Below are 24,275 nucleotides of genomic sequence, written 5' to 3' on the forward strand. Positions count from 1 at the left end.
AAGTTTATGATTGCCCCCATGCTTTTACTACCTGGAAAAATCACTGTAGAAGCAAACCGTTAAGTGTGTGAAGTCATGCTTTGAAAACAGCTCCTTACTGTGGTTTGACATGACTTATTTGACCTTGTAAATTCATTCAAAGTCAGTGTTTCCCCAAATCGCTCGCTTCAGCAGTCTGTCCTCTTTTATTCCAAAGTAGCCAAAGTGATTTACCGTCAACAGCGCCGTGAAAAACGTCTGCTGTATGGTGATGAGAGGCCTGCTGCGCGCTGCGGTGTCGCTGTTTAGATGTTAATGCTGTGGGATATATTACTTTTTATTGTGGCGGCATTGGTGGTAAAGCCATTGTGAGGGAAACACTCTTTACACTGCGGACGTAAAGAGAGAGAGAGAGAACCAGATGCCTGCTTTGTGTGACACTAAGTCAACAACTTCTCTCAGTCTGTCTGTTTCTGCAGTGCCGATTTTACAAACTCTCACCTCATTTGCATTCTTGTGCTTTTTATCGTCTCCTTCTGTTGATGTCTTGTCCCGGGCCTCCTGCAGCTGCTCACCTGTGCATCATGCTTACAGCTCCTCTCCTCTCCTCTCCTCTCCTCTCCTCTCCTCTCCTCTAATTCTGCTGTCTTCATTAATTTGCATAATTAATTCGAGGCACATTGGGCATGTTAAGTATTTATTACGAAGCTGGTAGCTCCGGCAACATTCCCACACTTTGCTCTACTCTTGAAAGTGAGTCTGGCATGTAATTCATTTCAGGCCATGTGAGAAGGGGAGCTCTTAAAACTCAGGTCTCCTCTCTGTTTACGTTGCAAGAATGGTGTTTATGCAGCTTCTCCTAACTATACGTGTGGCTGTCTTTTTCCTCCATAGGTATGAGTTGAGGATCCGGTATCTACCAAAGGGCTTTGTGCAGCAGTTTACAGAAGACAAACCTACACTCAACTGCTTCTACCACCAGGTACGCCCACTGAGCGCACGACAAGGCGCCCAGACTCTCAAGCATATTTCATTTATTGCCGGCAGGCTGCACCAAGACATATGGCATTGCTGCAAGACTGTGTGTGTCTGTGTGTGTGTTTGTCTTTGGATAATCTAGGTCAGTATGTGTGTGCGTTTGTGTGTGTGCGATACATGGCTTTCTGTTTGCCGTGAGGAAAGAATTGTCCCAATAAGCACATTTTTGTGTGTTTCCAGGTGAAAAATGACTACATGACAGAAATTGGGGATCAGGTGGAACAGGATGTGGCTCTCAAACTGGGCTGTTTAGAAATCAGGTATAAAATGTTCAGAATTTACCTCGCTGCTTTGTTTCTAACCTTCTCGTTCTGTGCCTTTGCATGTAAATGCCTGCTCTATTTCATTTTCAAATAACAAACCATGTCTTCTGAAATGGATGTGAGCCGTTCCTGTCTAGATCAGTTTGGGTTGTTTTCTTTACCATCTTCGCTGTTCGCGATGGGAAAGCTGTTTGCCCTTCAGCTACACTCATATTTTCCGCCAGCATTAGTTACTGTTCGGTATTCATTATTTAAGGAAAGGAGCAGTTTCCTTTTTGTTTTCTGTAGTGTGTTAAAAACTGAGCACAGTCTTAAATCTAAATTATTTGAATGAAAAAAACAACTTTTTATGCTTCTTTTTACGCCTGACCTCTCTCTGCTTCTCTTTCTGACACTGGCTTTGTTTCCAGGAGATTCTTCAAAGAGATGAGAGGAAACGCCCTGGACAAGAAATCCAACTATGAACTGCTGGAGTAAGTATCTTCTTCACGGGGAAAGAGCTCCGTCGCGTCCTCGTTGCTGTCGGGGCAGCACCCAGCCTCGCCGTCCCTCTCACTCATGTCACTGCTCCACCTGAAAACACGTTCCTCACACCCAGCAGACAAGGTCACTGCTGTCTGGAGGAGTTACTGCTCCACGTCAGGTCTTTGCATTTCTTACAGGTCCGGGTAGCGACGAAGCAGCGGGGGGGTTTCAGAAGTCTGAGCCTGCACATTAAGCGGAGTCTGCCGTTGAATGCAGAAAGGCTCATTTGACACATTGTAAAAGGGAAACTTCATTTCCAATCCAGTGAAACTTGTTCTACTTCTGCTCGCACTCCTGCTCTCCCCATGTGTCGTCCCGCTCTCTGAAAAATTGATGTCAATGAGGAATCATCGTTCGGAGGCCTAAATGAGGCTCGCTCCAGTCCTAATGAGCTGCCCTCGTCCGCTGAAATCTCTCTTTCTGTCCATCAGCCTAACAAGCTCCCCAATTAGGGACGAGAATGCCCACTTTCTCTCACCACTCTTCGCGTTGTCTCTTTTCTCATGCTCTCGATTCTGCTCGCATCTTTGTTTTTAGTCAGAGTTTTCCTCTTCTGCTCATTCATGTTTTTGTATGCATCTCGGTTATAATTTGAAAAGAAAAAAGTTGCTGCATGAATTTTTTTTAATTAATATGGCAGAGTTGGAGTGCTGTTTACCGTCAGGTGCTGCTGGTTCTGTAATGAATAAGCCGTAAACCTCATTTGGATGGAATTTGCTCATATTGCTGAACGTTTGACGTGATATGGCTGTGTTGGGGGGAAAAAAAAGCTATTTTATTTGTTTTTAAATGGTTCACCTCTGCTTTGTATTTGTATTTTTTTCCGAGAAATGTGCTTAAAGGGGTTTAGAAAGGGCAGCGGTGGCTTCGAGGTTTGGAAATTAACTTACCACAGATTTGCTTATTGAAATGCCAGCGCTGACAGGTCTCCGCTGTGGGTTCCTGAGCAAGACCCCTCTCCCTCAACTGTTCAGGCTGCGTCCGTCATAAAGCTTAAAAAACCAAATCCACAAACATGGGGAGTGCATGATTCACTGTGGCAACGCTGGAAAGAAACAACTGAGGTTAAAAAAAATCTTTCTAATTTGGTGCAACGTTTAACACAAATAAAACATGACCCACAATTAGTGCACCAGTCACTCATTTTCTTTAAGTATTGCTTATTTCTAAGCTATTGTCACGCAGACTCCACCTCAAATAAACATCGATTTGTTCATTTTTTTAAGATTCTTGATGGATTTTCCAGGTATGTTGTAGTTGCCTCAACAGGATCGATTGCTTTAATGTGCGTTTGCAGCAGCTGTAGAACTTGTGTGCGGGTTGGCGTTGTACCGGCCGTCCTTGTGGTTTGCTCTTTTTTTTCCAGCCAGTGCTGTGCGTTTCATCAGTGGGCCTTTGTCAGTGTTTGTCCTCTGAGGCCAGCTTGATTATGTAATTTCTCACAGATCGTTTGTCCTTCTTGTTGCTTTTGTGGCCGACGCAGATTTTCGGTTTCAGAGGTGACTCAGAAACTAGGCTATCGTGGGAAAGTTAAATTAGAGCAGGGGCACGCTGAGATTGCAGTTTGTTTGGAAAGGTTTGAATTTTTGACAAAATAATTGTTTGCGCCAACTTTTCCCCCTTATTTTCTGTTCTCATCATAAGCAAATTGTCACATTTCCAGCACGCCTGATGTTTGCCCATCATATTTACAAGCTGATGTAAGGTTTTGACCTTTTCTCCTGCTCCATTCTCACTTTTTTCCTCTCCCCGCTTGTCCTTTCTCGAGAAGAGTATGAGTCATTAACCGTCTTCCTGGTATAGCTCCACACGTCTTCCTTTGCCTGTGCGGCTGCCCTCTTTGTATTCCTCCCTGCCTCACGTCATCTCTCCCTCTCCCATGTTGCTGTTTTTTCTTCTCGAAAAGATGAGTAGTGCCCTGTAGTCGGCACTTACTCACAGCTTTCTGTTTCTCGTCTCGACTCGCTCGTTTGTTCAAGTGCATTCTCTGCGTCGGCTGTTAGTTGATATATCAGGACCAGGAAGAAATATGCTTCAGAGATCAGATAAAGACCGAAGCACTCTCCAATTAACATTCCTCAGTGTAATCACAGAATAATAAACACTCCTCCTCCTCTGACATTTCCTCTGGTATCTGTCTCTGCTTCTTTTTTTTTTAGGAAGGATGTTGGCCTGAGGCGATTTTTCCCCAAAGACCTGCTGGACTCAGTCAAGGTGAGATCAAGTCGTTCATATTTATGTGGAGGGAGTGTGTTGGCGTTGGAGTTAACAAGTCCTGGTTCGAGCTTTTGTGGAGTTTGCATGTTCTTCCTGAGCATGTTGGGTTTTTTATAACAGGTGCTCAAATTTCCACCCAAGAAAATGTGTTTGAAGTTAAAGGGTGGCTCAGAAATTGCCTTGTAATGAGCTGGTGATCTGTCACTTCCAGTCGGCTCTCACTCCACATGACCCCGAGCTGCTCGTTTTAACCAGCCACGGATGAAATAGCCCAGGAGTGACTGATCCACAGTTTGGTGTCCTGACATGCTGGCTGAGTTGTACTGCTTCTGCACTGAGCTGTTATCGCAGTTCTACACCGCAGATGCTCACTTCTCAAAATTATATACGTTTAGACAGCTTCTAAAAAGGAAGTGAAGGATTCTGAGTAAAATTCAACTAAAACAGCGGTGTGTGTTCTTGGTCATGTGTGAATTGACTACAGTCCGGATGAGTGTGTTTCTTTCTGATAAGTCATCCTTCAGATAAAAGGTATAAATTAACACGTTCACTCCTCAAGGAACATTTGTTTTGTCAAAATGTCTGAGCAGGTCTGTTTGCGATAGCCGGGGTGTGCTCGCATAATGAGCAGTGTCTATGTCAGTGATAAATTTACGGCACGCGTTTTTTTTTTTTTTTTTTTTTTTTTGGAGGGGCGTTTGTGCCTTTGCGAGCATGCACGTGTGTGTGTGTGTGCGCGCGCGTGAAATGCTCAGTGACCCACAAAGGTCTTGATGTCAGCAGGCGGGCAGACAGATGCTCTGCAGAGGCACAGACTCTGTGTGTGTGCGTGCACGTGCGCGTGTGCATGGGCGTGACCCTCAGGTCATGTTTAAACCCACTTTCTCTTTCAAACAATGTGGAGGGAGGGGGAGGTGTCCATGTGCGTCTCCTTCTGGGCCCCCAACTCCTCTGTCTGCCAGGTCCTGCTGACTCCCCCCTCATCATCCCGCAACTTCACTCCTCTCCTCTCCTCTCCTCTCCTCTCCTCTCCTCTCCTCTCCTCTCCTCTCCTCTCCTCTCCTCTCCTCTCCTCTCCTCTCCTCTCCGCCAACATTCGGTCCCACAAGGCTTTGCTTCATAAGCCATGGGTGACACACATGTGCAGTCACACATCATAAATTGATATATTTGGCTCGATTCTTCACATCTGTACTGATAATATGTTGAGCAGGAATTCACTGCGACCATTTTGACATACTCTTACGGTACAGGATCATCTCGGTTCGAGTTGAATTGTCGCCTACGGTCAAAAAATTAAGCAGGCGACAGGAAAATGAATATGGACTTCATTTATTTCTGGCTGGGCTTTTAGAAAAATACGTTATGAAACTCGGAGCTGTTTGGGCCAGGCATGTCATTTTAAGACGTTTTGCTTTTTTTCCATTTTGCAAGGCAGTTAGTTATGCAAATGATTAACTTATTCAGATTTTGAATACGCAATCCTGGAGCTCTAATGAGTTGTGTGTCCCACACAATGAGTTGAATGCTTGATAAAACTGAAATCATTTGACTTTCTAAAATGCCAGGAATTTCCAGAAGTTTCTAAAACGGTGTCTTCAAGTTGCTCGTTTTAACTAACCAACAGTACAGACCCTGTAGATTTTTTTTATTGACTGTTTCACATATAAAAAAAAAAAAAGGAAGTAAAATACCTAGAAGCTGGAAGTAGCAGATTTAAGAGTCATTAATGGAAAATAGTTTCAGTGGTCGCTTGGTATATGACTAGATCTTTTTTTATTTCCTTTTTTTTTAATCGAAGAAACTTACTGGTGCAGCGCCACAGCAGGAGATCGTATATTAAATTTCAGACTTGATAAGTGTGCTTTTTCCCTGCTGCGTGCTCATGAGGGACGGAGAGAGAGCAGCAGCTGTCATTTATGTTTGTGTCGTTCACTGTGGTGAAAGAGAATGGTAGTCATTTAATGGGATTATTCTCCTTCAATGGACTCCGCTCACACACACACACACACACACACACACACACACAGAGCAGATGGCCGTTGTAGTACACATTGACTGATGTTAGCCGTTATAAAGAGCAGAGGCTGTTCATTCATATCGACGGGCCGGGCGGCAGGTTTAGTGCGGCCGACCTTTAGACATCAAAGATGGATCAATCAGCCTCGGCGGGAGGCGACCGGCTCGTCTCCCTTGTCAGATTAATAACGCAATAAAATACCGTCACACCTTATTAAAGCATTGATCCTAACATGATGCAACAAAACGCATCGTTCTCTTGGAAAACGTGTTCAAAGAAATGCTTCATTTAGTTTCCCAAACATAGAAATGAAAATACATCGTATTTACCAACTTGTATATGTAAGGCTTAGTTTTTCCATTATATTTAAGAACTTGTATGTTTACTATAATCGTGGGTTGGAGTAGCTGGAGTCATAATAATAATGAAAGGACTTTCTATTCGGGAAAACTTGGTGTTTTCATAGAAGTGTTTTAAAAGTTTACAGCAGAGAATCACAGCCGGTGGGTTAGTTCCTGACCGTCGCCACGCCGACGGGGAGGGCGATCACCGCTGGCACCGCTTCCCCTCAGGAAGGGTGGACACTCTCTGCTCCGACAATATCTCTGTCGCTGTGTGTGTGTGTGTGTCTGGAATTCCAGGAATTAGAACAGTGATCTTGTCACACATGCACACACACACACATGCTTTCACATCATGACTGACACACACAGACATTAGAGATAAAGTGTGTGTCTTTGGAATTTTCAATCACAGGCTTAATAAGCAAACAGCTGGCAGCAAAGCTCTCTGATAATGCAGCAGTTGTGTCGATATTCGTGCTTTTATTTACTGAAGATTAAGGAAAAAGTAGAAACTGAAGTGAACGACTCAAATTGTGCGAATACCTGTTGTCAATAACGACTGCATCATAACTGCAGATTGTTTTAAACACTGTTCTTCGGCCCGTCTTTGGTTCATTGCGTCTGTCACTGACCGTCCATAAATCAATAAATCCTGCTCGTGGTTGTGTTGTCAAACTGCTCATTTATATTGTGCAGACTGACCTTAATGTGCTGCGCCAGTCTTACTGCAAATCCGTGCACGTTTTTTTTAAGCCAGCTCTATACCAAAGTAAATCCCCTCTAATCTTTCATCTCAATCTATATACGGAGAGCTATTTATAGCTGCTGATTGTCTGCACTGTATGTGTGTAATTTCAAAGAATCTCAAGTGTGCACGTGGATGGGGATTGTACTGGGTTGTGCTTTTTTTTTTAATGTGTCTATATATGTGTGTGTGTGTGTGTGTGCGTGCGCGTGCCTTGTCGCTCTACTTTTCTGAAGTGATAACGGCAGGATTGTAAATGACAGAACGACGTTCCTGGATGGATTTTCTTTTCCATCTGTCTCCTTTGCGCCGGCATAACGGACCTGAATAAAATCTAATTGCTTTTTGAGCTTGGAGCTGATTTCAATTGAAAAACTCATTCGCGCGTGTGTGTGTGTGTGTGTGTGTATGTGGACAAACGGAGGGTTTATTCTGTGTGAGTGGGGGCTGGACACCACCTCAGCTCCGTCTCATACTGTACGCTGAGAATGCTGACGGACGGATGGTCTGATTTGTTGGTGTTTAATTGCGTAACTAGCAGCCGATGTGTCTTTGTTAACGTATTGATCCGAAGCCAGACTGAAGTGCTGATGTCAGTTTGATCGGAGCCAGAGTGGACTATTAGTCAATCGATGACTTTTAGTGTCTCTGTTGGCCCACACACACACACACAAACACACACCGTCCATCATGTCTCCATCACTTCCTCCGAGACACAGAGATTCTCCTGCATCAGCAGTGGGTTGTTTGTAATTTGCCTGATTTTCTTTCTTGTCTTCTTTTTTTTCCTCTCTTCAGGCAAAAACTCTTCGAAAATTAATCCAGCAGACGTTCAAGCAGGTCGCCAACCTCAACGACGAGCAGTGCATCCTGAAGTTCTTGGAGATACTGGCACCGATCTACCGCTACGACAAGGAGTGTTTCAAATGCGCCCTCGGGGTCGGTCTTCCTCCTGCGCTGCTCAGGGAGCGCGTGTTGATTGTGTTAGAGTGACTCCTTGTGCTGACTTGAGGTATTGCACGAGGCCGCTTCTCCTGTCTCACATCTCTGTTGCTCTCCCAACAGTCCAGCTGGGTGATCCAGGTGGAGCTGGCCATTGGACCAGAGGAAGGCATCAGTTACCTCACTGACAAAGGATCCACGGTCAGTTTCACCCACTAACAAAAATCCACCTGGTCTTCATCTATTTAATCAGTAGGATCACGGCATTTGTGATATTCTGCTATGTCCAAGTGTAGTATTTGTGATCCCAGTGTGTGATCACAAAGCTTTTGTCGTTTTTTTTTGTGATCAGAGGAATGAAGATTTGAAAAAAAGGACTGAACTCATATTTTGTGTTTTCTCTTTTGGCCCTCAGCCCACGCATCTAGCAAACTTTAACCAAATCCAGTCCATCCAGTACTCTGCCATGGAGGAGAAGGAGAGGAAAGGCATGCTCCAGGTGAACGTAGCTGGAGCGGCTGAGGTACGACGACACACTGACATTTGTTTTTAAAAAATATGTGACGCCTGCTTCTAAGATATGATGGAAAGACCAGAGTTTGTCCTCTTTGCTGAACGTTGGTTGAACAAGAAAAATGATTTTTTTTCCCTCTGTAATATCAGAGGCAGTTGAAAAGCTCTTTGGTAATGGTTTATATTAATTTAATGTTTCTTTCTTTCTCTCTGCCGCTTTGTGTCCGTGTTTATTTTTCGCAGCCACTCACCGTTACGACAGCATCTCTCACCACGGCGGAAAACTTAGCAGACTTAATTGATGGTTACTGTCGGCTCATCTCCATGGAAACGCACTCCTTCATCGTCAGAGTTCAGAAAGGTAAAGCGTGACGTTAAAGCAGCGTTATTAAAGCTATGTGCTCACACTTCTTTGCAACTGAAAATAAAATGTTCTGTTTCTTCATTGGAGTTATATTTTTCATCACCCTGTCTGATTCTGTCCTCTAGAGGGAGAGAGAGCTCTGCCATCCATCCCCAAGTAAGCCCTGGTCTCATTCCTCTTCTTGCCAGGTGTAAATAAGCTGTAATTCAACAGATTAGTGACTGTTCTTTCTGTCTATAGTCAAAGATCATACATTTACCGGTTTATATTGTCCAGGATTATAATCCCATTCAGTCTGTGTTATCTTGAACGTTTGTGCCATGCACACGTACTTCAGTACTTCAGAAGTCTTTTGTTTTTTTCACTTTTTCTTGTTTTGTTTTGTTTACAGAGAAGGGTTACCTCTTTCTGTTGATGCATGAGTTTTTGATAGACTGTGATGATTTTCATTCCACCGTTGTGTGCGTGGTTTTAGAACCTAATTAGAACGAGTCACAGACTCTGTGGCGTTGAAATTTACTTGTGTTCAGTGAGTGTTTGTGAGGTCCGACTGGACGGACAAGCTCTGTCAGACCACACAGGGTACTGCTGTATTGCTGCAACACGAGGGTGACCCTCACAAAACCATGCTGGTGGTCAGAATGCCCTGACGTCTCGGTTCAAAAATTAATCTGTTTACATTTGGTTTTCAGCTGTTTAATTCAAACTGACTGCTTTGCTTACTTTTGATTGTTTCACTCTTGCCCTTCCTCTCTCTCTCTGTCTGTCTCTCTCTCTCTCTCTCTCTCTCTCTCTCTCTGCTCAAATAAGGAGATAAGTTTGGGAGCCAGATATTTTCCACTTAGGGGTTTTTAAACAGTCTGATAGTCCCTCCTCTTTCTCTCGGCCTCTCGCTCTCTGCCACATTTCCCTCGCTCTGATGTAAAGGTAGTAGTAGATCTAGCCGGCACAGAGTGAGAGAACGCTGCACATGGAGAAAAATAACCAACAGGAAGCATTAGTTAACAGATGGACCACCTGACAGTGTTCAGATGAATGTAAAGGTGTACTTTTTCTCCGGCTTGTTGAATTTTATCAAAGATTTTTTTTCCTGTTTTGTGGTTCTTCTCCGTTTCTTTCCTAGACTTTCTAACAATGAGAAAAAGTTAGAAGCAGTAAGGAGTGGAGTTCGAGCGATTTCCATCTCAGGTAAGACAAAGAATCATGCACACAAACTCACAGAGCCGGAGGTGAGGAGCGAATTGAGATCGGTCTGACGGCTTCCTCGGCTCCAGCTCCAGTCCTTTTTCTTCTCTGTCGCTTCGTTTATTCCTCTGTTTTTTTGCTTCCCTCTCTTTGGGGACGGCTTCTCCGATCACGCTTTCTGTCGTTTCCCTCCCCATCACCTCCTCTTTGCTCGGATCTCCTCTGCACTCACTCTCATCCATTCAATCTTTGTTTTCTTTCTCTGGCTCGCTGTTGGTCTTCTCCGCCTGATTGGCTGAAGATCTGGCGACGTCGACACCCCCTAAGCCAACCAAGGCGCGGCGTTTCCTCCTCCCCTTTGTCTTCTGTTCCGATTCGCCGCCCAATGGTATCCTCGGCTCTTGTTGGACAGTTCGTGCGGAGAATAACCGCAAAATTGTGATGTGGCGGAGTAAAACCTTTTATTTGATAATCACATTCTCTTCGAATAGGAACATTGACAGAAAACCAATTTGCCACATAGATTTGAATTTTATTTTCTCTCAAAACTTCAAAATGTTGGTATTTTGTGGATTGTTCTTGTATCTGCTGCATCACAGTTCTCCTCACTGTGAAGTGTGTTTCTGCTTCTCTGTCCTCACTCACTGCTTTCTAATGCACACGTTTCATTTAACCACAGTCTTGGGTTACTCTATGCTGTGTTGAAACCGTCACACGTCACACACTAAGACAGATATTTAAAATCAGAATCCAAGAGATATTTTACATCAGCCGCGAGGTTTGTTGTTTCCCTCTCGGTCTTTGCGTTTTCTCACTGGAGTGGAGTGGAGCTGTTCTCTTCTGGCACGCAGATAGAAGCGATTCTCTCACATGCTTCTGCAGCTGAGGTCATTTTTTTCTGAATCGTTCAAAGCAAGAGTGCTTGATCCAAATCGCCGCAGAAGCTGATCTTCCATGAAAAGATGTGGGATTCAGCTGTTGAGTATTTACCCCGCTAATTAAATACTCTTTAATCCATCCATCAGTAGCTAAGAGGAGAGAAGCCGTGAGTCTGAGCAGCAGCTGCTTCGCTGTTCAGACTCTCCAGCGACCGTGCAAACCTCCTCAGCTGGAGCCTCCGAACGTGACAGGCTGCCGTTCCGTCCAGAATTATTGCGTTTTTGCTTGGAGCTCCTGCGTGTCAGTCGAGCTTCACGCTCTATCTCCCGCAGACTCCATTCTTCGCTCCTTACAAACAAAGTTTTCAGAATTGCCACTACATTTGTAGATAAACTCTTACATTTAGTTGTTTCATTTCCTTAGTAGTTCTAATTCTTTTTGTGCTTAATGGCCTCATGACGCTCGATTCTCTGTTAAAACCAGATGTTCTGAGTTCAAGTCAGTCTTCATCTCAGCTCCATTCTCTCTCTACTATACTCTCACTCATGTGCAGTTTGTTATAAAATGCTTCCATTTTTCCATTTCTCCAAAATGTGTCTGTCCGGCATTAACCCGAGCTGTTAAGCTTTATCCCCCCAACAGGAGTTTGTATTGTAACTAACTGACTTGCTGAGTGTTCGGCTTTGCAGATCCTGCATCATCGCCGTGTTGTTTGAGACTCGCCACGCTTTAACCTCCCTCTTCTCTCCTCTCTCTCTTTTTTTTTCTCCTTCACTCTGCCCTCTACTTCTCTCTCTCTCTCTCTCCCTCTCTCTCTCTCTCTCTCTCTCTCTCTCTCTCTCTCCTCGTGGCTTTTTCTCTCTGCCGTCCTCCTCCTCCTCCTCCTCCGCTGTCCCGTTTCCTGCATGCTCTCCTGGACCCTGCAGAGGATCTTAGCGGGGATGGTAAAGTCACGCTGTTGTTTATCATTCTCTCTGTTGTTTCTGCCGTGTGTTTTTTTTTCCAACAAACCGCCGCGCAGTGTGGGTTGACGCTTCGTGCATGCGCCCCTACCTTCAAATGTTTCTCTTTATCGACATGTGGATGCTCTGCTATGGTTCGAGCAACAGAGGGAGCTGCGGTTTAGCTGTCAGTCTACATATCGGGGAAAATAAGCTGCGTAGCTGGATTTGCGCGTCCTGTTAGTGTGGTAACTTTAAGACATATCTAAATACAGTAAAGGCTGAATTTGTAAATGAAGCATGATTTCTCTTTAAGGGAATCTCTGCTGAAGTTTTTCTCTCTCGCGCCACACACACACACACACACACACACACACTCACACTCACACGCACAGACACACACAGAGCGGAGCAGGGAGAGGCTTGCTGGATTCAAGAGCGAGTGCATTCCTGGCTATAATGGGCCGGTTTGATCATACACACACACTCACACACACACACACATACTCACACACTGCCGCTGCAGAAAGCAGAAATAGACAAAGTTAGACCAGTCAAACTTAGAAATGGTCATTCCCTCAAAAACATATCCCAAACCACACGGAGAGCGACTCAAACAATAGTTTCACAGAGGATTTTGTCATTTCGCAACTCAGATTTCAGGTTTAGGTAACATTTCAATGCAACAATAAAATCATAAAAAGATTAAAGAATTCCAGTTATTTGCAGGCATGGAAACACTGATAAAAGAATTTCCAGAATGAATATTTGCAGCAACAGGCCAAGAAGCTCGGATGAAGCTCTCTTTAAGAGATGCGTTGAAGGCTCTTATTTTCTCTTATATGAAAAGTCATGACGGTAGTTTTAGTGAAACTCATGGCTGTTTGATTTATAGCCGGACCTTTTCCTTTCCCTTCCGCTCAGGGCTGAAGCTCATGTAGCATAGTAGCGGTAATAATGGAATACAGGAGGGAACAGACAGTTTGACCCTGACCAGAGATCGTAGATTATAGATAGAAACGGGTTTAAGCTGTGCAGATGTGAGTTTTCCGTCAGTCTTCTCATCTGTCTTTCTGACCAGGGGCATAAATATGGGGCTTTTTTCCCCAAAATTGTTAATTTTTTTTTCATTCAGGATTTCTTCAGTGCATCTACACTGACAACTTTGATGTTTTTTAATTTAATTCAGTCTGCTATATTTAAATTTCTAAACATCTGGCCAGTAGTTGTTCTTTATGTCAGACCGTACAGGAATGTATGTTGTGGAAATCATCCGTAAAGCATCAGAAGATGTGCGGTCGATTTGGGGACGCGTTCCCTCGGAGCGGGACGAATCCCGAGCAGGGCGACGGCGGGAGCCTTCAGGACAGCAGATGTTTGACTCTTGTTTCCAACAGCTGAGTCTGCACACTGATTTTATTTTAAACACTGCCATCTGGTTAGGATCGCTCCAGTCCGTCTGTTTTTCGCTGCTGGCCGTCTCTCTCCCCTCCCGCTTATCTGTCGGCCTCCGCACAGTTTTTTTTCCGTCTGCTCGCATGACAGCGAGACATATATTTCTCTTTCTCCCCTGCTCTGTTTTCGCCGGTCGTATTTGTCTCTCCTGTCTGTGCTCTCGTCCTCTCTCTTTTACTGTTGTTCCACTCGCTCGCTCGCTCGCTCAGTCACTCCTCCTCCACCGCAGCAGCTCCCAGCAGCCCAGCTGCTCTCGCACAGACAGATACTCACAACACATGCTCAGCTGACGCTCCCCTCCAAGTGTCTTTGCGTGTGAGAGCCGAGCGGGAGAGAGAAAAACGGAGGTCGGGGACGGACGCGGGGTTTTTTTTGCTTCTCACAGGAGTTGTCAAACTTCTTGCTAGCTTCATGCAATACTCCTAGTTTTTTTTACTCATTTTTGTTTCTTGCTCGAGCGTTGTAGTGAACTTAAGGTGAACCAGCCGTGCACATGTGTGTCGTGTTGTTTGTGTTGCTGTGTTCTTTGTTTTTAACTGTGTTTGTGTCATTGTTACAGAGACTGACGACTATGCCGAGATAGTTGATGAAGAGGATACGTACACCATGCCCTCCAGTAAGTCGCCTATTCGATTTCCTCCTTTGCCCATTTGAAGAAATCCGAGTCAAGGCAGCTCCAGAGTTCTCCTCTCCGTGTTATTGTTTGGTCAGAAGCCTCCGCTCTCGCGGAGACATTAATTTCTTTCTGCTACCTAATAAGCCGAATGCGGTGTGAGTCTTTTCCAAGAACTCAAACTCACACGGCAGACCAGAAGAGCCGGATCAAACCGCAGTCGGTTAGGCAGCGGCTGTCGAATTCAGGCCAGTCTCTTCATCTCCCACAAACAGTCTGGACACTGGCCGGAGGACGCAGCCGCCGCGCTTCACGGAGACACGATACATCTGTCAGATTCATTCATACTTTCATCAATATCCTGAACGTTTGGGCCACATTTGGCTGCAGCTCCCAGAGCAACGGTGGCCCAAGTCCTTTTAATGTGGATGTTTTGGCCAGTCCCGAGTACTTATGGATTTAGTGGCCAACTTTGAAATTAGACTCTGTTCTTCTTTCCTGCCAGTCTTTTTCTGTCTTTCTGTGTTTATATACTGTTATTTCTTTTTCTTTCCCTGTTGCTTCTTTTTTATCTTCTTGTTTGTGCGACTTCCCCTAATCGGACTTTCTGCAGACTCCTGACACATTTTCCGTCTCTGAGTTTGTGTGCGTGCTCATGTCGTTCTGTCTGCTGCATGAAAAGAGAAAAACGTAGCCAACTTTCAATCACATTGCAGGAGTTAACGCCTTTATTGTCTAAACATCAGAGTGAAGTGGGTCAGTTATTGCGTGTGTGTGTGTGTGTGTGTGTGTGTGTGTGTGTGTGTGTGTGTGTGTGTGTGTGTGTGTGTGTGTGTGTGTGTGTGTGTGTGTGTGTGTGTGTGTGTGTGTGTGTGTGTGTGTGTGTGTGTGTGTGTGTGTGTTTGTGAGCTATTTCCAATCTTAAAGCAGCTATCGTTGCTCCCCCTTCTCCTCAACTCTCTTTTCTTCCTCTTTCCCCCATCGCCAACACAGTGAGCTATGGAGTAGTTGAAGGTAAAACTCACAGCCTCTCTCATTCTGTCCCTTTTGTGAATGCTTTGCGTTTACTCATCGTTTTTCTCTGCCAGGCTCTCAGTGTCACTCAGAGGGCGCAGTTTCTTTTTCTTGGTTGCATTCATTCAGTTATCACTTATTGATAATTAGCAAACACATAGTATGTTTTCTGCAACAGTTTGTACCTGGCAAAGAAAAAACAGACTTCAGGTGTCTTACATCGAGTTGATTTGTGGTCGTGATGTTGTCGTTGTTTTCATTTTTCTTCTCATGTTTAATGTACATTTTATAAAGGAGTATTTATACAATACTATCAGCAAATAGGGACATTTTGAGAATGCAAGGAAGATGACAGGAATATTATCAAAATTACTGTCAAAATTACTAATTTCATGCAAAATGTATGATAGAGCAGAGGAGACGACAAGCTAAATTGTAAATGAATAAAACGGTTAAAGATGCTCCACTGCATAACAGCATCTTTAACTTTGTTTTAAAAAGAGTTGGAACCGTGTTCTTCTGGGAGCCCCTTCTGAATACTTGGTTCATACAAACGAAAAGCAGCTTCTGCATGTTTGATTCTGATTCTGGGAACAGAAAACAGAACTGATTCAGAGGACCTGAGAGGTCTGACCAGTTTATAATGTAGCAGAAAGCCAGAGATGTAAACTGGGCCTGAGTCATTCAGAGCCTCTCAAACCAGCTGCGGTGTTTTGAAATCCGGACATCAGTATGTGGAAACAGGCTCATCTGTTGATGGTAGACTCCGTGCAGAATATGTTTTCCCCTCTGGAACATGAGCTGCAAATATCCGCCGAACTCAAAACAGTGTCATTGGCTCAGCTCTGACAGTGACACCAGCTATTCTCATGTGTTCTTCATCCTCGCACCGTCTTAGGATGTTAAACTGCGACGTTATTGGGGTTCATATCCGTGCATCTTCTCTGTCGCTTCAGCTAACTAACTGTCACATGACGCTGGAGTCTCTCCTACCTGACTGTGGGTGAAGGCAGGTCACTTCCTGAACAGCTTGAGAGTCCATAAACACAGAGAGGCACACGGTCGGCCTCATGCACTCACATGCAAACTCCACTCAGAAAGAATCGGGTCTCTTTTCCTGTGCAATCAGAGTGCAAAACGCCACTTCAGTAGCTCACTGGAGCCCGAGTTTCAAGCCTTACTGAATAAAAACAGCAGCAGAGAAGCATCTGAAGCATTTGTATATAATCCAAAATGTGGCTGGCTGCTTCAGACTGCACTATTTTAATGACTTTCTGCTATTTCCTGTATATTCATACATTAAAAAACACTACAAATCACATCAGTATTTAAGAACCTCACAGCAGCTGAGCTGTTTACTGGTCTCTCAGTCCACTGCTATTGTTCCATCTTTATGTCTTTTTATATTGATTTATGGCCAAGGGTATTTTATTTGTAGTGTCTTTTATATTTAAAGTAATTATTAATACACTGAAAGTCAACTGCAGCACGGAATAATGGTAATCCATCTTTTTCAGCGGGATGTTCGGGGTCCCGGTGCAGTGGCTGGGTTGTCTGTGAAAATGTCTGCGCAGATGATTCAGCTTTTAACAGGACGAGTTCCCGATGGTCGACTTCCTGCGCGAACCCCTTGAACTCCGTGTTCAGCCGAGTTTCAGTGCAGCTGACATTAACACACCTCGGCAGCAGCGTTTCCTGACCTTTTCAAACGGGGCGGAAATGTTGATAACACATAAATGTCAGGCGGTGAAATGTGAAAGCATGCGCCGGTCAGTTTGGAAGCGGTGGAGTTTGTTTCACAAGTGAGAGTTAGAAGGGCCCCGCAGACCATATCCAGTTCAGTCCAAATGCATCCAGACTAGATATCCCATATATACAAATATATGACTTTAAATACATTTTCACCAAGTTGGGACGGTTCTTGTGCATGTCCGTACCTCTGTGTCGGTGTGTTTTCATATTTGTATTGCAGAGTGCATGTGCAGTACACATGTGGGTTGAGAAGATTCGGGCCGGACTTTACAGAATGTGGTCAGATCGTGTTTATGTCGTGTTTTTAATGTCTCGTGTTAATGCGGTACTTGATGCCAGTGGATGGGGTTCAACCGAGAGGACAGCGATCCGACTGCCAGAAAGCTTTGCGCCGAAGCGCATGAATAATATTCGAGCAGTTTTACAATCTTTCTTCCGACACAAAGACTCGACAGCATCCAAATATTTCTGTCCTGCTCGGCCCCATCCATGCGGTGTGAGAGAGGCATGTCGTGTGTGAGGGAATCTTTCCAGCGCATGACAAACAGCAGGCAGGGGTATTTATGTCTGTTTTTTTCCATTTCTTCTCCCTCCTCCTCGGTTCCCTCCTCCGCTCAGCACGGGACTATGAGATCCAGAGAGACCGGATCGAGTTGGGCCGCTGCATCGGAGAGGGTCAGTTTGGCGACGTTCACCAAGGAGTCTACAACTGCCCGGTACGTGGAAACGAAACATTCTCACTTTTAAAGCTACGCTTATTCGATGCTGCGCGTTCAGCAAACAGCTCACTTGGACTTTGCGTTTCGTGCAGGACAAACCTGCTCTACCCGTCGCCATCAAGACCTGCAAGAACTGCACCTCGGACAGCGTCAGGGAGAAGTTCCTACAGGAAGCATGTAAGACCTCACGTTTTGTGACTGAGCTTTCCTGCTTTTTATTAGTTGTCTTGTGAAAAACACTGATTGTTTGTGATTTCCCTGAAGTGACGATGCGCCAGTTCGACCACCCGAACATAGTCAAGCTGATCGGAGTGATCACAGAGAACCCAGTGTGGATCATCATGGAGCTCTGTACTCTTGGAGAGGTACAAGTCGACAACCTCACTCACAATCACAACTGTACTGTTTATATGTACATATTTACAGACTACATCACTGTTTAAAGGTTGTGCTGAATGCAGCATACTGTAAATACTTTGTATCGCAGCTCAGTAATAACCCGCTCCGTGCGTTGGTCTGTGTCTTTCTGCCTGCAGCTGCGTTCGTTCCTCCAGGTGAGGAAGTACAGTCTGGACCTGGCCACTCTGATCCTGTTCGCCTACCAGCTCAGTACAGCTCTGGCCTATCTGGAGAGCAAACGCTTTGTGCACAGGTACCTGCACACACCAAGATTAAATAAGACTGGATTGTCTAAGAATCGGATTCAGATTATATCATGACGGCTGGTAATGACTCAGAAAACCAACGTTTATGGGTTATTAGAAGCACTTCTAATAACTAATAATAAGAACTTCTGATTCCTTTTGGTCTTTGACAGATTTGAAACATTACAGGAATGCTTGTGAAAGAGACCAGATTCTTCTTTAGTTTAGTTTTTTTTTTAATACAGTTGACTTCCAGGCGTGAATGCAGCCTTTGCTGTTTGGCAGGGACATTGCTGCACGGAACGTGTTGGTGTCTTCAGTGGACTGTGTGATGCTGGGAGACTTCGGCCTGTCGCGATACATGGAGGACAGCTCTTACTACAAAGGTAGCGAAGCAGCATCGCGAGGCCGAACTTTCAGTCTGCTGAAATGGTTTTCAGTCCTCTGGTGTCTGCTTAATGCCTCCAAGCTTCTTTACAAATAACTTTACCACCACCTACTGGCGACATCGCTTCCCTGCTCAGTTTGTTGGTTTGTCATTTGAACTTGTGTTTTTCTCTCTCAGCCTCTAAAGGTAAACTTCCCATTAAATGGATGGCTCCTGAATCGATCAACTTTCGAAGGTTTACCTCTGCCAGTGACGTCTGGATGTTCGGTGAGTTGAAGTCATGTTCGGATCGACAGTAAACACTTCCAGAAGCAGCGATTCAAACGTGCGTTTTTCTCGTCTGGGTCTTCAGGCGTGTGCATGTGGGAGATCTTGATGTACGGCATCAAGCCCTTCCAGGGCGTGAAGAACAACGACGTGATCGGCAGGATAGAGAACGGCGAGCGCCTGGCGATGCCCCCTCAGTGCCCGCCCACCCTCTACAGCCTGATGACCAAGTGTTGGTCGTATGACCCCAGCAAGAGGCCGCGCTTCACCGAGCTCAAAACGCAGCTCAGGTAAGCCAAACAAAATCTGTTTGTTTTTATTTTTCTGAAGCATGTCATGTCAACGGAATCTCCCCCTCTTCTTTCCGCAGCACCATACTGGAAGAGGAGAAGCTTCAGCAGGAGGAGAGACTCCGGATGGAGATGAGGAGACAGGTCACGGTTTCCTGGGACTCCGGGGGTTCAGATGAAGCTCCGCCTAAAGTAACATCAGCCGTCTTTCTCTCATCAGTTTCTCCCCGTTCCTCTCTCTTCCTTCATTTCTTTGAAGAACTCAAAGAGGTTGTAATCTGTGTTTGCAGCCCAGCAGACCCGGTTACCCCAGTCCTCGCTCCAGTGAGGGCTTCTTCTCCAGCCCCCAACACAACCACTTCCCGGTAAACACACACACAGATGCATGCCTTGTTGTTGCTTCTCGGCCTTGATGGCTGAAGCAGCGATGGACCGACTGAGGAAGCATGTGGAGCAGACTGATTTAGTCTCATTCATACGTCAAGTACACGAAAACTGGGAAGGAGGCGAGACCTAAAACAGACATCCAGGTCTAAAAATTAAGACTTGACTTTAATATCGCATAAAATCTTATGATATAAAGAATTCAACTTTCACTTTTTTGTGTTATTGATCAAGGCTGGAGACAAAAAAAACACTGAAAAAGTTGCATGTGTGTACTCATGTTTTTGAAACCGTCCAGTAGCTCTAAAATGAAGAGCGTCTCTGAGGGGAGCTTTATCGTCGCCATAAAGACTCGCAGGTTGGGTCTGGATTCAGTCAAGCCGGCCCTCGAGCGTGCGCGGCGCGTGTCGCACTCGGAGGGAGAAATGCGAGGGCCGAGAAGACGCGAGCCGCCCCGAGCGCAGTTATTCCTCTCCTCATAAACCGAGCAGACAGCAGGCATTTCCTGTAGTGCTGAAAGCCACTCACACACACACACACACACACACACACACACACACACACACACACACACACACACAAATCAAAGCCACCATGCGGCTCTCGGAGCAGCAGGCTCCTCTCTCCCTCGTCCTTATAAGGAGCATATAATTCTAAGTTTAGTTTGAGTCCAACTTGCTCTCATACAAAGTTCTGCATAAATATTTAGTCTGTTCTGCTGTTGAGAGTCGGTGGAGCATGCATCATGTTGTTATTTATTATCATCATTAATCTTGCATTAATAAGGTTTGCCAGTATCATTTCGTATTTGCTTCCGAATTACTTGTCGTCTCTCTGATTGGTCGGTACAGTTTGCTGATTTGATACTTAAACTCCAGAGTATTATGATTTATTTAATACCTCAGGATTTCATTTTATTATGTATTTATACATCCGAAACTTTACTTTTTCTTTCTTGACACACTTAATGTAAATAAAAGTTGCAACTTGAAACAAAGACATTCTGAAGTACAAATATTTAATTCTCAGCATTTCAGGTTTTAATAGATTCTGCTTCTCCCCCGCCCCCCCCTCCTCCTCTCTCCCCCTCCTGCAGCCGTCGGCTCACGGTGGTGTTTTAGGAGTTGGAGGAAGTTATCCTCCTACTGATTCCTGGAATCAGCACAGACCGGAGCACACCGCTCTGTGGAACCCCAGCCTCGAGGTACACGCATCAATTTACACATCTGACCTTGAAAAAACAGCTAAAACCTTATGTAAGAAGGCATATTTTATTTTAGCAACAACATATACAGTATTTTCCCTGTCACTGATTTGAGCGCTGACCATTACTGTTGAGCTTTCGCCCTGAAGCACAAAACTAAAAGTACGCACACGTGCATGAGCAGATCAGCAACAATAACAATGACAGATTCCAGTTTGTCTGTCAGAGTGTCGGTTTCACGGTGATAACTGTGCTATCTTGAGCCTGTTGATCCCCGCCCTTCTATTTTTTATTATTATTATTTATTTTGACTAACTTATAACATCGGTTGCCGGTTGTTTCCTCTCCACAGGACGGCGGCTGTGTGGGTCAGGTTCTGATGGAGGAGAGGCTGATGATGCAGCAGCAGCAGATGGAGGACGACCAGCGGTGGCTAGAGCAGGAGGAAAGCTTCATGGTAAAGCAAAAAACACAGTTTTGCCTGTCTTGAAATGTTTTGTGAATGAATGATTTCTCACTACCGTATCGTCTGTGTTTTGTTTTGAAAAGAAAATCACGACTTACCTGCAGTCTAAGTCCAGAAAATACCTTATGAAGACCGAAAACACCAAACATCCTGACGTTAAAAGCCCGAGCAGTTTTCCACTTGATAAAACTATGTTCTGCGTCTTGTTGTTGCCAGAAGAGCTGCAGGAAATCCTCTTCAGGTCTTTGAACTGGCTCAGCTGAGCGCGCTTGATTTATCTCATCAGACACTGAAGGAGAGAAAACAGAGAAAAAAAAAGCAGACTTGTTTTCCTAAAAACCGTCTTTCTGCAGATCATATTGTGTCGTCTTTTGCTTTGACAGCTTGTCTCTCTGGACAAACTGTGAGGATGATCACTTGATGTCCTGTTTATGTGCAAACGTTGGGCTTGGATTTTGTTCCTGTGTACCAGCTGCCTTCTGCTCCTTCTTTGTGCACCGGATAGAGAATCAAGTCTTACCCAGATGCATGTCAACATAATTGGATGTAAAAAGTTGCTGTACGCTGTGTTTCAGTTAGTTAAGCAAGCTTCACCTTACTCAGTACAAAACGAGAAACCAAAAAAGCGAGTTTCTCCGGGGTGAAACGGGCGGAAACTTTGTGATTAATGGATGCAGGATCGACGGAGAAATGCAGAAAGAGACTCGGGTCGGACAGAGGGAGGGAGGGAGAAAGGAAGTGGGATTGGCAGGAGCCGCGGAGTGGGAGGACCGAGCCTGGAGTGGCCCGTCCGACCCGAAGACAGAGAGACAGAGGGAGCAGCAGAGAGATGGAAAGAGTGGGAGGGAGGAGGAGAGAGAGGAGAGAGGCGGTTGGATCTTTTCTCCCCAGGATTTGTCTTTGTGGCTCAGTGGAGCTTTTCCCTCTCTGGAAAAACTTTCTCTCTTTTCCCGCTCTCTTTTCCTCCCCCTCCATTCTTCTGACTTTCTCCTCCTCTGCTCTGCGCTGTCCTTCACTTTCCTCCATGCTCTCAGCTCTACTGTCCTCCATCCCTCTCTCCGTGAGCCCTTTGATCCCCATCCCTGCCCTTCTTTCTTTCGATGGCCTCCACTCTCTGTCTTCCTCCTCCTGTCTTCATTAACCTCTACTCTCCCAGGATGCATCTCTTCAAGGCGTGCTTCACCAAGACGGTACAGAAACAGTTGAGAAGCTGAATTTGTGGGAATTGTGACCTGCTCTTTTTTTATGTTTTGCTGCTGTTGATTTGGACTTTCTGAAATAGTTTTTTGTGCAATGACTTTAAAATACTTGCTTTTTTTTTTTTAATTTTCTTCATCAATTCTCTCTATTCCGTGCAGAAGGCAGAGTCCAGGAACAGCAGAGGAAGCATTGACAAAGAGGACGGCATCCTACAAGCACCGGTCAGTCACTTAAACAGCGTGTCGATATGTTTTTTTTTTTTTTTTTTTTTGGTGTCTGTTGACCTTCTGAGACGCTGCTCTCGCGATCCGGTCACATGAGCAAAAGGCTTTGCAGGATGGATGAACGTGCAGGTCAGACGGGAGGTGAAGTGTAGCAGAACGAGCGCCGGAAACGGCCGAGCATAGCCAGAGAAGGAGCAGAGAGAGTTCAAGAGATCCGGAGGGAACGTCTTCGGCGAACAGCGGAGGAAATGCAGACGGCGAGAGGAGAAGAGAAAGTATTTCTGTCTGAGAGCCATGAGAGGCACTGCCTACATACCAGGCAGCCGACCACAGGGGACACATGGGAACTTTAAACCCAGAAACGCTGCACGATGACTGTAAACCGGGGTTAGAACGTCCTGAAGCGAGGAAGAAAAGCTCAGATTTATCCTCCACGTCTCCACATGTGGAGCTCTGGCAGATAGAAAATCCTGTCAGCTTGCAACTGAGAAGATTTTCTTGCATGTATTATTAAGTGTGAAGGTTACTTTTCTTCTGGTTTCTGCTCTCTTCATAAACATGTTTCGCTTTCTTCGTACCAACGCCGTTTTTTTTCCGCGTTTGTCTTTGCACAGGGAGGAAGTCAGCACATCTACCAGCCTGTCGGGAAACCAGGTGAGACGACTGGTGACACTCACGACAAGTGACAGGAGCTCTGTTCAGAGGATGGATTTTTTTTTACTGTAGTAATGTAGAAAATGAATTCATGAGCTGTAGTTGTCACTAAGTTACACTTACAGTGGAAGCAAGTTGATGAGTAGAAATGAACTTAAAGCGGATTCTAGCAGGATACTTATTGAATCAGACGTGTTTCCAGAACACGTGGCGCCTCCGAAGAAGCCGCCCCGCCCCGGAGCTCCCGGTCACCTCGGCAACCTGGCCAGCCTCTGCCCCGTGGACAGCTACAACGAAGGGGTCAAGGTACAAATCGCACATTAAACTTCTCTAAAAGTTTGGCTCCTTTTTTCTTTGAAATGGTTTTAATTTGCATGTTTAATTCAGACACGCCCACTCTGGCTGACGGTCTTTCATTAGATGATGGGTTATCCTGCTGATGGGTGCATGCGGCGTCTCGTCATGCCCTGCTTGTGGTTGGCTTTGGCCTAATGTGCTTTTCCTTTTTCTCCCCCCTTTCAACCCCCCCCTCCCCTCCCCTGCTATTATAACCTCCACCCACACACCTGTCACCCCCTCCCCCTCCTCCTCCTCCTCATCTGGCGTCTTTATCTTTCCTGCATCCACACGTCCACCCCTTCAACATTTAAACCCCTCTTTTCACAACCCACACTCTCCAAATCCATCCCCCCCACCAAACCGCCCCTGCCCCCCCACATCCTCCCCTCTTAGCCGTGGAGGGTAAGCCGATCTGTGTGTGTCCGTTACCTCCGTAGTGTAGCTGTCAGTCACATCACTTTCCTGTAAAATAGACGCTGCGTCCTTTTGAAATGTTATTTTTCTTCACTGGAAACAGAAGACTCCATTACCTTCACGATTCAGTTTTGATAGTTACGTCTGTAACGCCACTGATTATATTATCAGGGAACTGGAGTGGGATTTCTGCAGCTGATCATCATTTCTGGTGAAGAAAAATGAAGCTCCAGTAAAGGATTTGCTGTAAAGGCTGTAGAATCTGTCAGTAGATGTGTAGTAAACCCACAGCT

General features: G+C 45.2%; 1 protein-coding gene across 8 annotated transcripts in view; it reads left to right on the top strand.

Annotated features, from left to right (window-relative positions):
• LOC115409018 (focal adhesion kinase 1-like) overlaps positions 1–24,275 on the top strand; it is a 48,756-nt gene that overhangs the window by 22,492 nt on the left and 1,989 nt on the right. For 2 of the 8 annotated variants that reach the window (XM_030119973.1, XM_030119972.1), the window contains exons 5-31: positions 874–961; positions 1,198–1,277; positions 1,691–1,753; positions 3,965–4,019; positions 7,930–8,070; positions 8,197–8,274; positions 8,489–8,596; positions 8,830–8,947; positions 9,076–9,106; positions 10,074–10,138; positions 11,941–11,958; positions 13,970–14,026; positions 15,017–15,037; positions 17,408–17,505; positions 17,601–17,685; positions 17,773–17,873; positions 18,045–18,160; positions 18,438–18,538; positions 18,718–18,807; positions 18,893–19,097; positions 19,178–19,289; positions 19,388–19,462; positions 20,578–20,685; positions 21,038–21,142; positions 22,510–22,572; positions 23,190–23,229; positions 23,420–23,535. In XM_030119973.1, coding sequence (XP_029975833.1) covers positions 874–961; positions 1,198–1,277; positions 1,691–1,753; positions 3,965–4,019; positions 7,930–8,070; positions 8,197–8,274; positions 8,489–8,596; positions 8,830–8,947; positions 9,076–9,106; positions 10,074–10,138; positions 11,941–11,958; positions 13,970–14,026; positions 15,017–15,037; positions 17,408–17,505; positions 17,601–17,685; positions 17,773–17,873; positions 18,045–18,160; positions 18,438–18,538; positions 18,718–18,807; positions 18,893–19,097; positions 19,178–19,289; positions 19,388–19,462; positions 20,578–20,685; positions 21,038–21,142; positions 22,510–22,572; positions 23,190–23,229; positions 23,420–23,535 — 2,338 coding nt within the window. The remainder of the gene's footprint in view (positions 1–873; positions 962–1,197; positions 1,278–1,690; positions 1,754–3,964; positions 4,020–7,929; positions 8,071–8,196; positions 8,275–8,488; positions 8,597–8,829; positions 8,948–9,075; positions 9,107–10,073; positions 10,139–11,940; positions 11,959–13,969; positions 14,027–15,016; positions 15,038–17,407; positions 17,506–17,600; positions 17,686–17,772; positions 17,874–18,044; positions 18,161–18,437; positions 18,539–18,717; positions 18,808–18,892; positions 19,098–19,177; positions 19,290–19,387; positions 19,463–20,577; positions 20,686–21,037; positions 21,143–22,509; positions 22,573–23,189; positions 23,230–23,419; positions 23,536–24,275) is intronic. The other 6 variants (XM_030119969.1, XM_030119970.1, XM_030119975.1 and 3 more) reach the window with 6 other exon arrangements.

This window comes from Salarias fasciatus, chromosome 22 (assembly GCF_902148845.1).
Source record: "Salarias fasciatus chromosome 22, fSalaFa1.1, whole genome shotgun sequence".
Lineage (NCBI taxonomy): Eukaryota > Metazoa > Chordata > Actinopteri > Blenniiformes > Blenniidae > Salarias > Salarias fasciatus.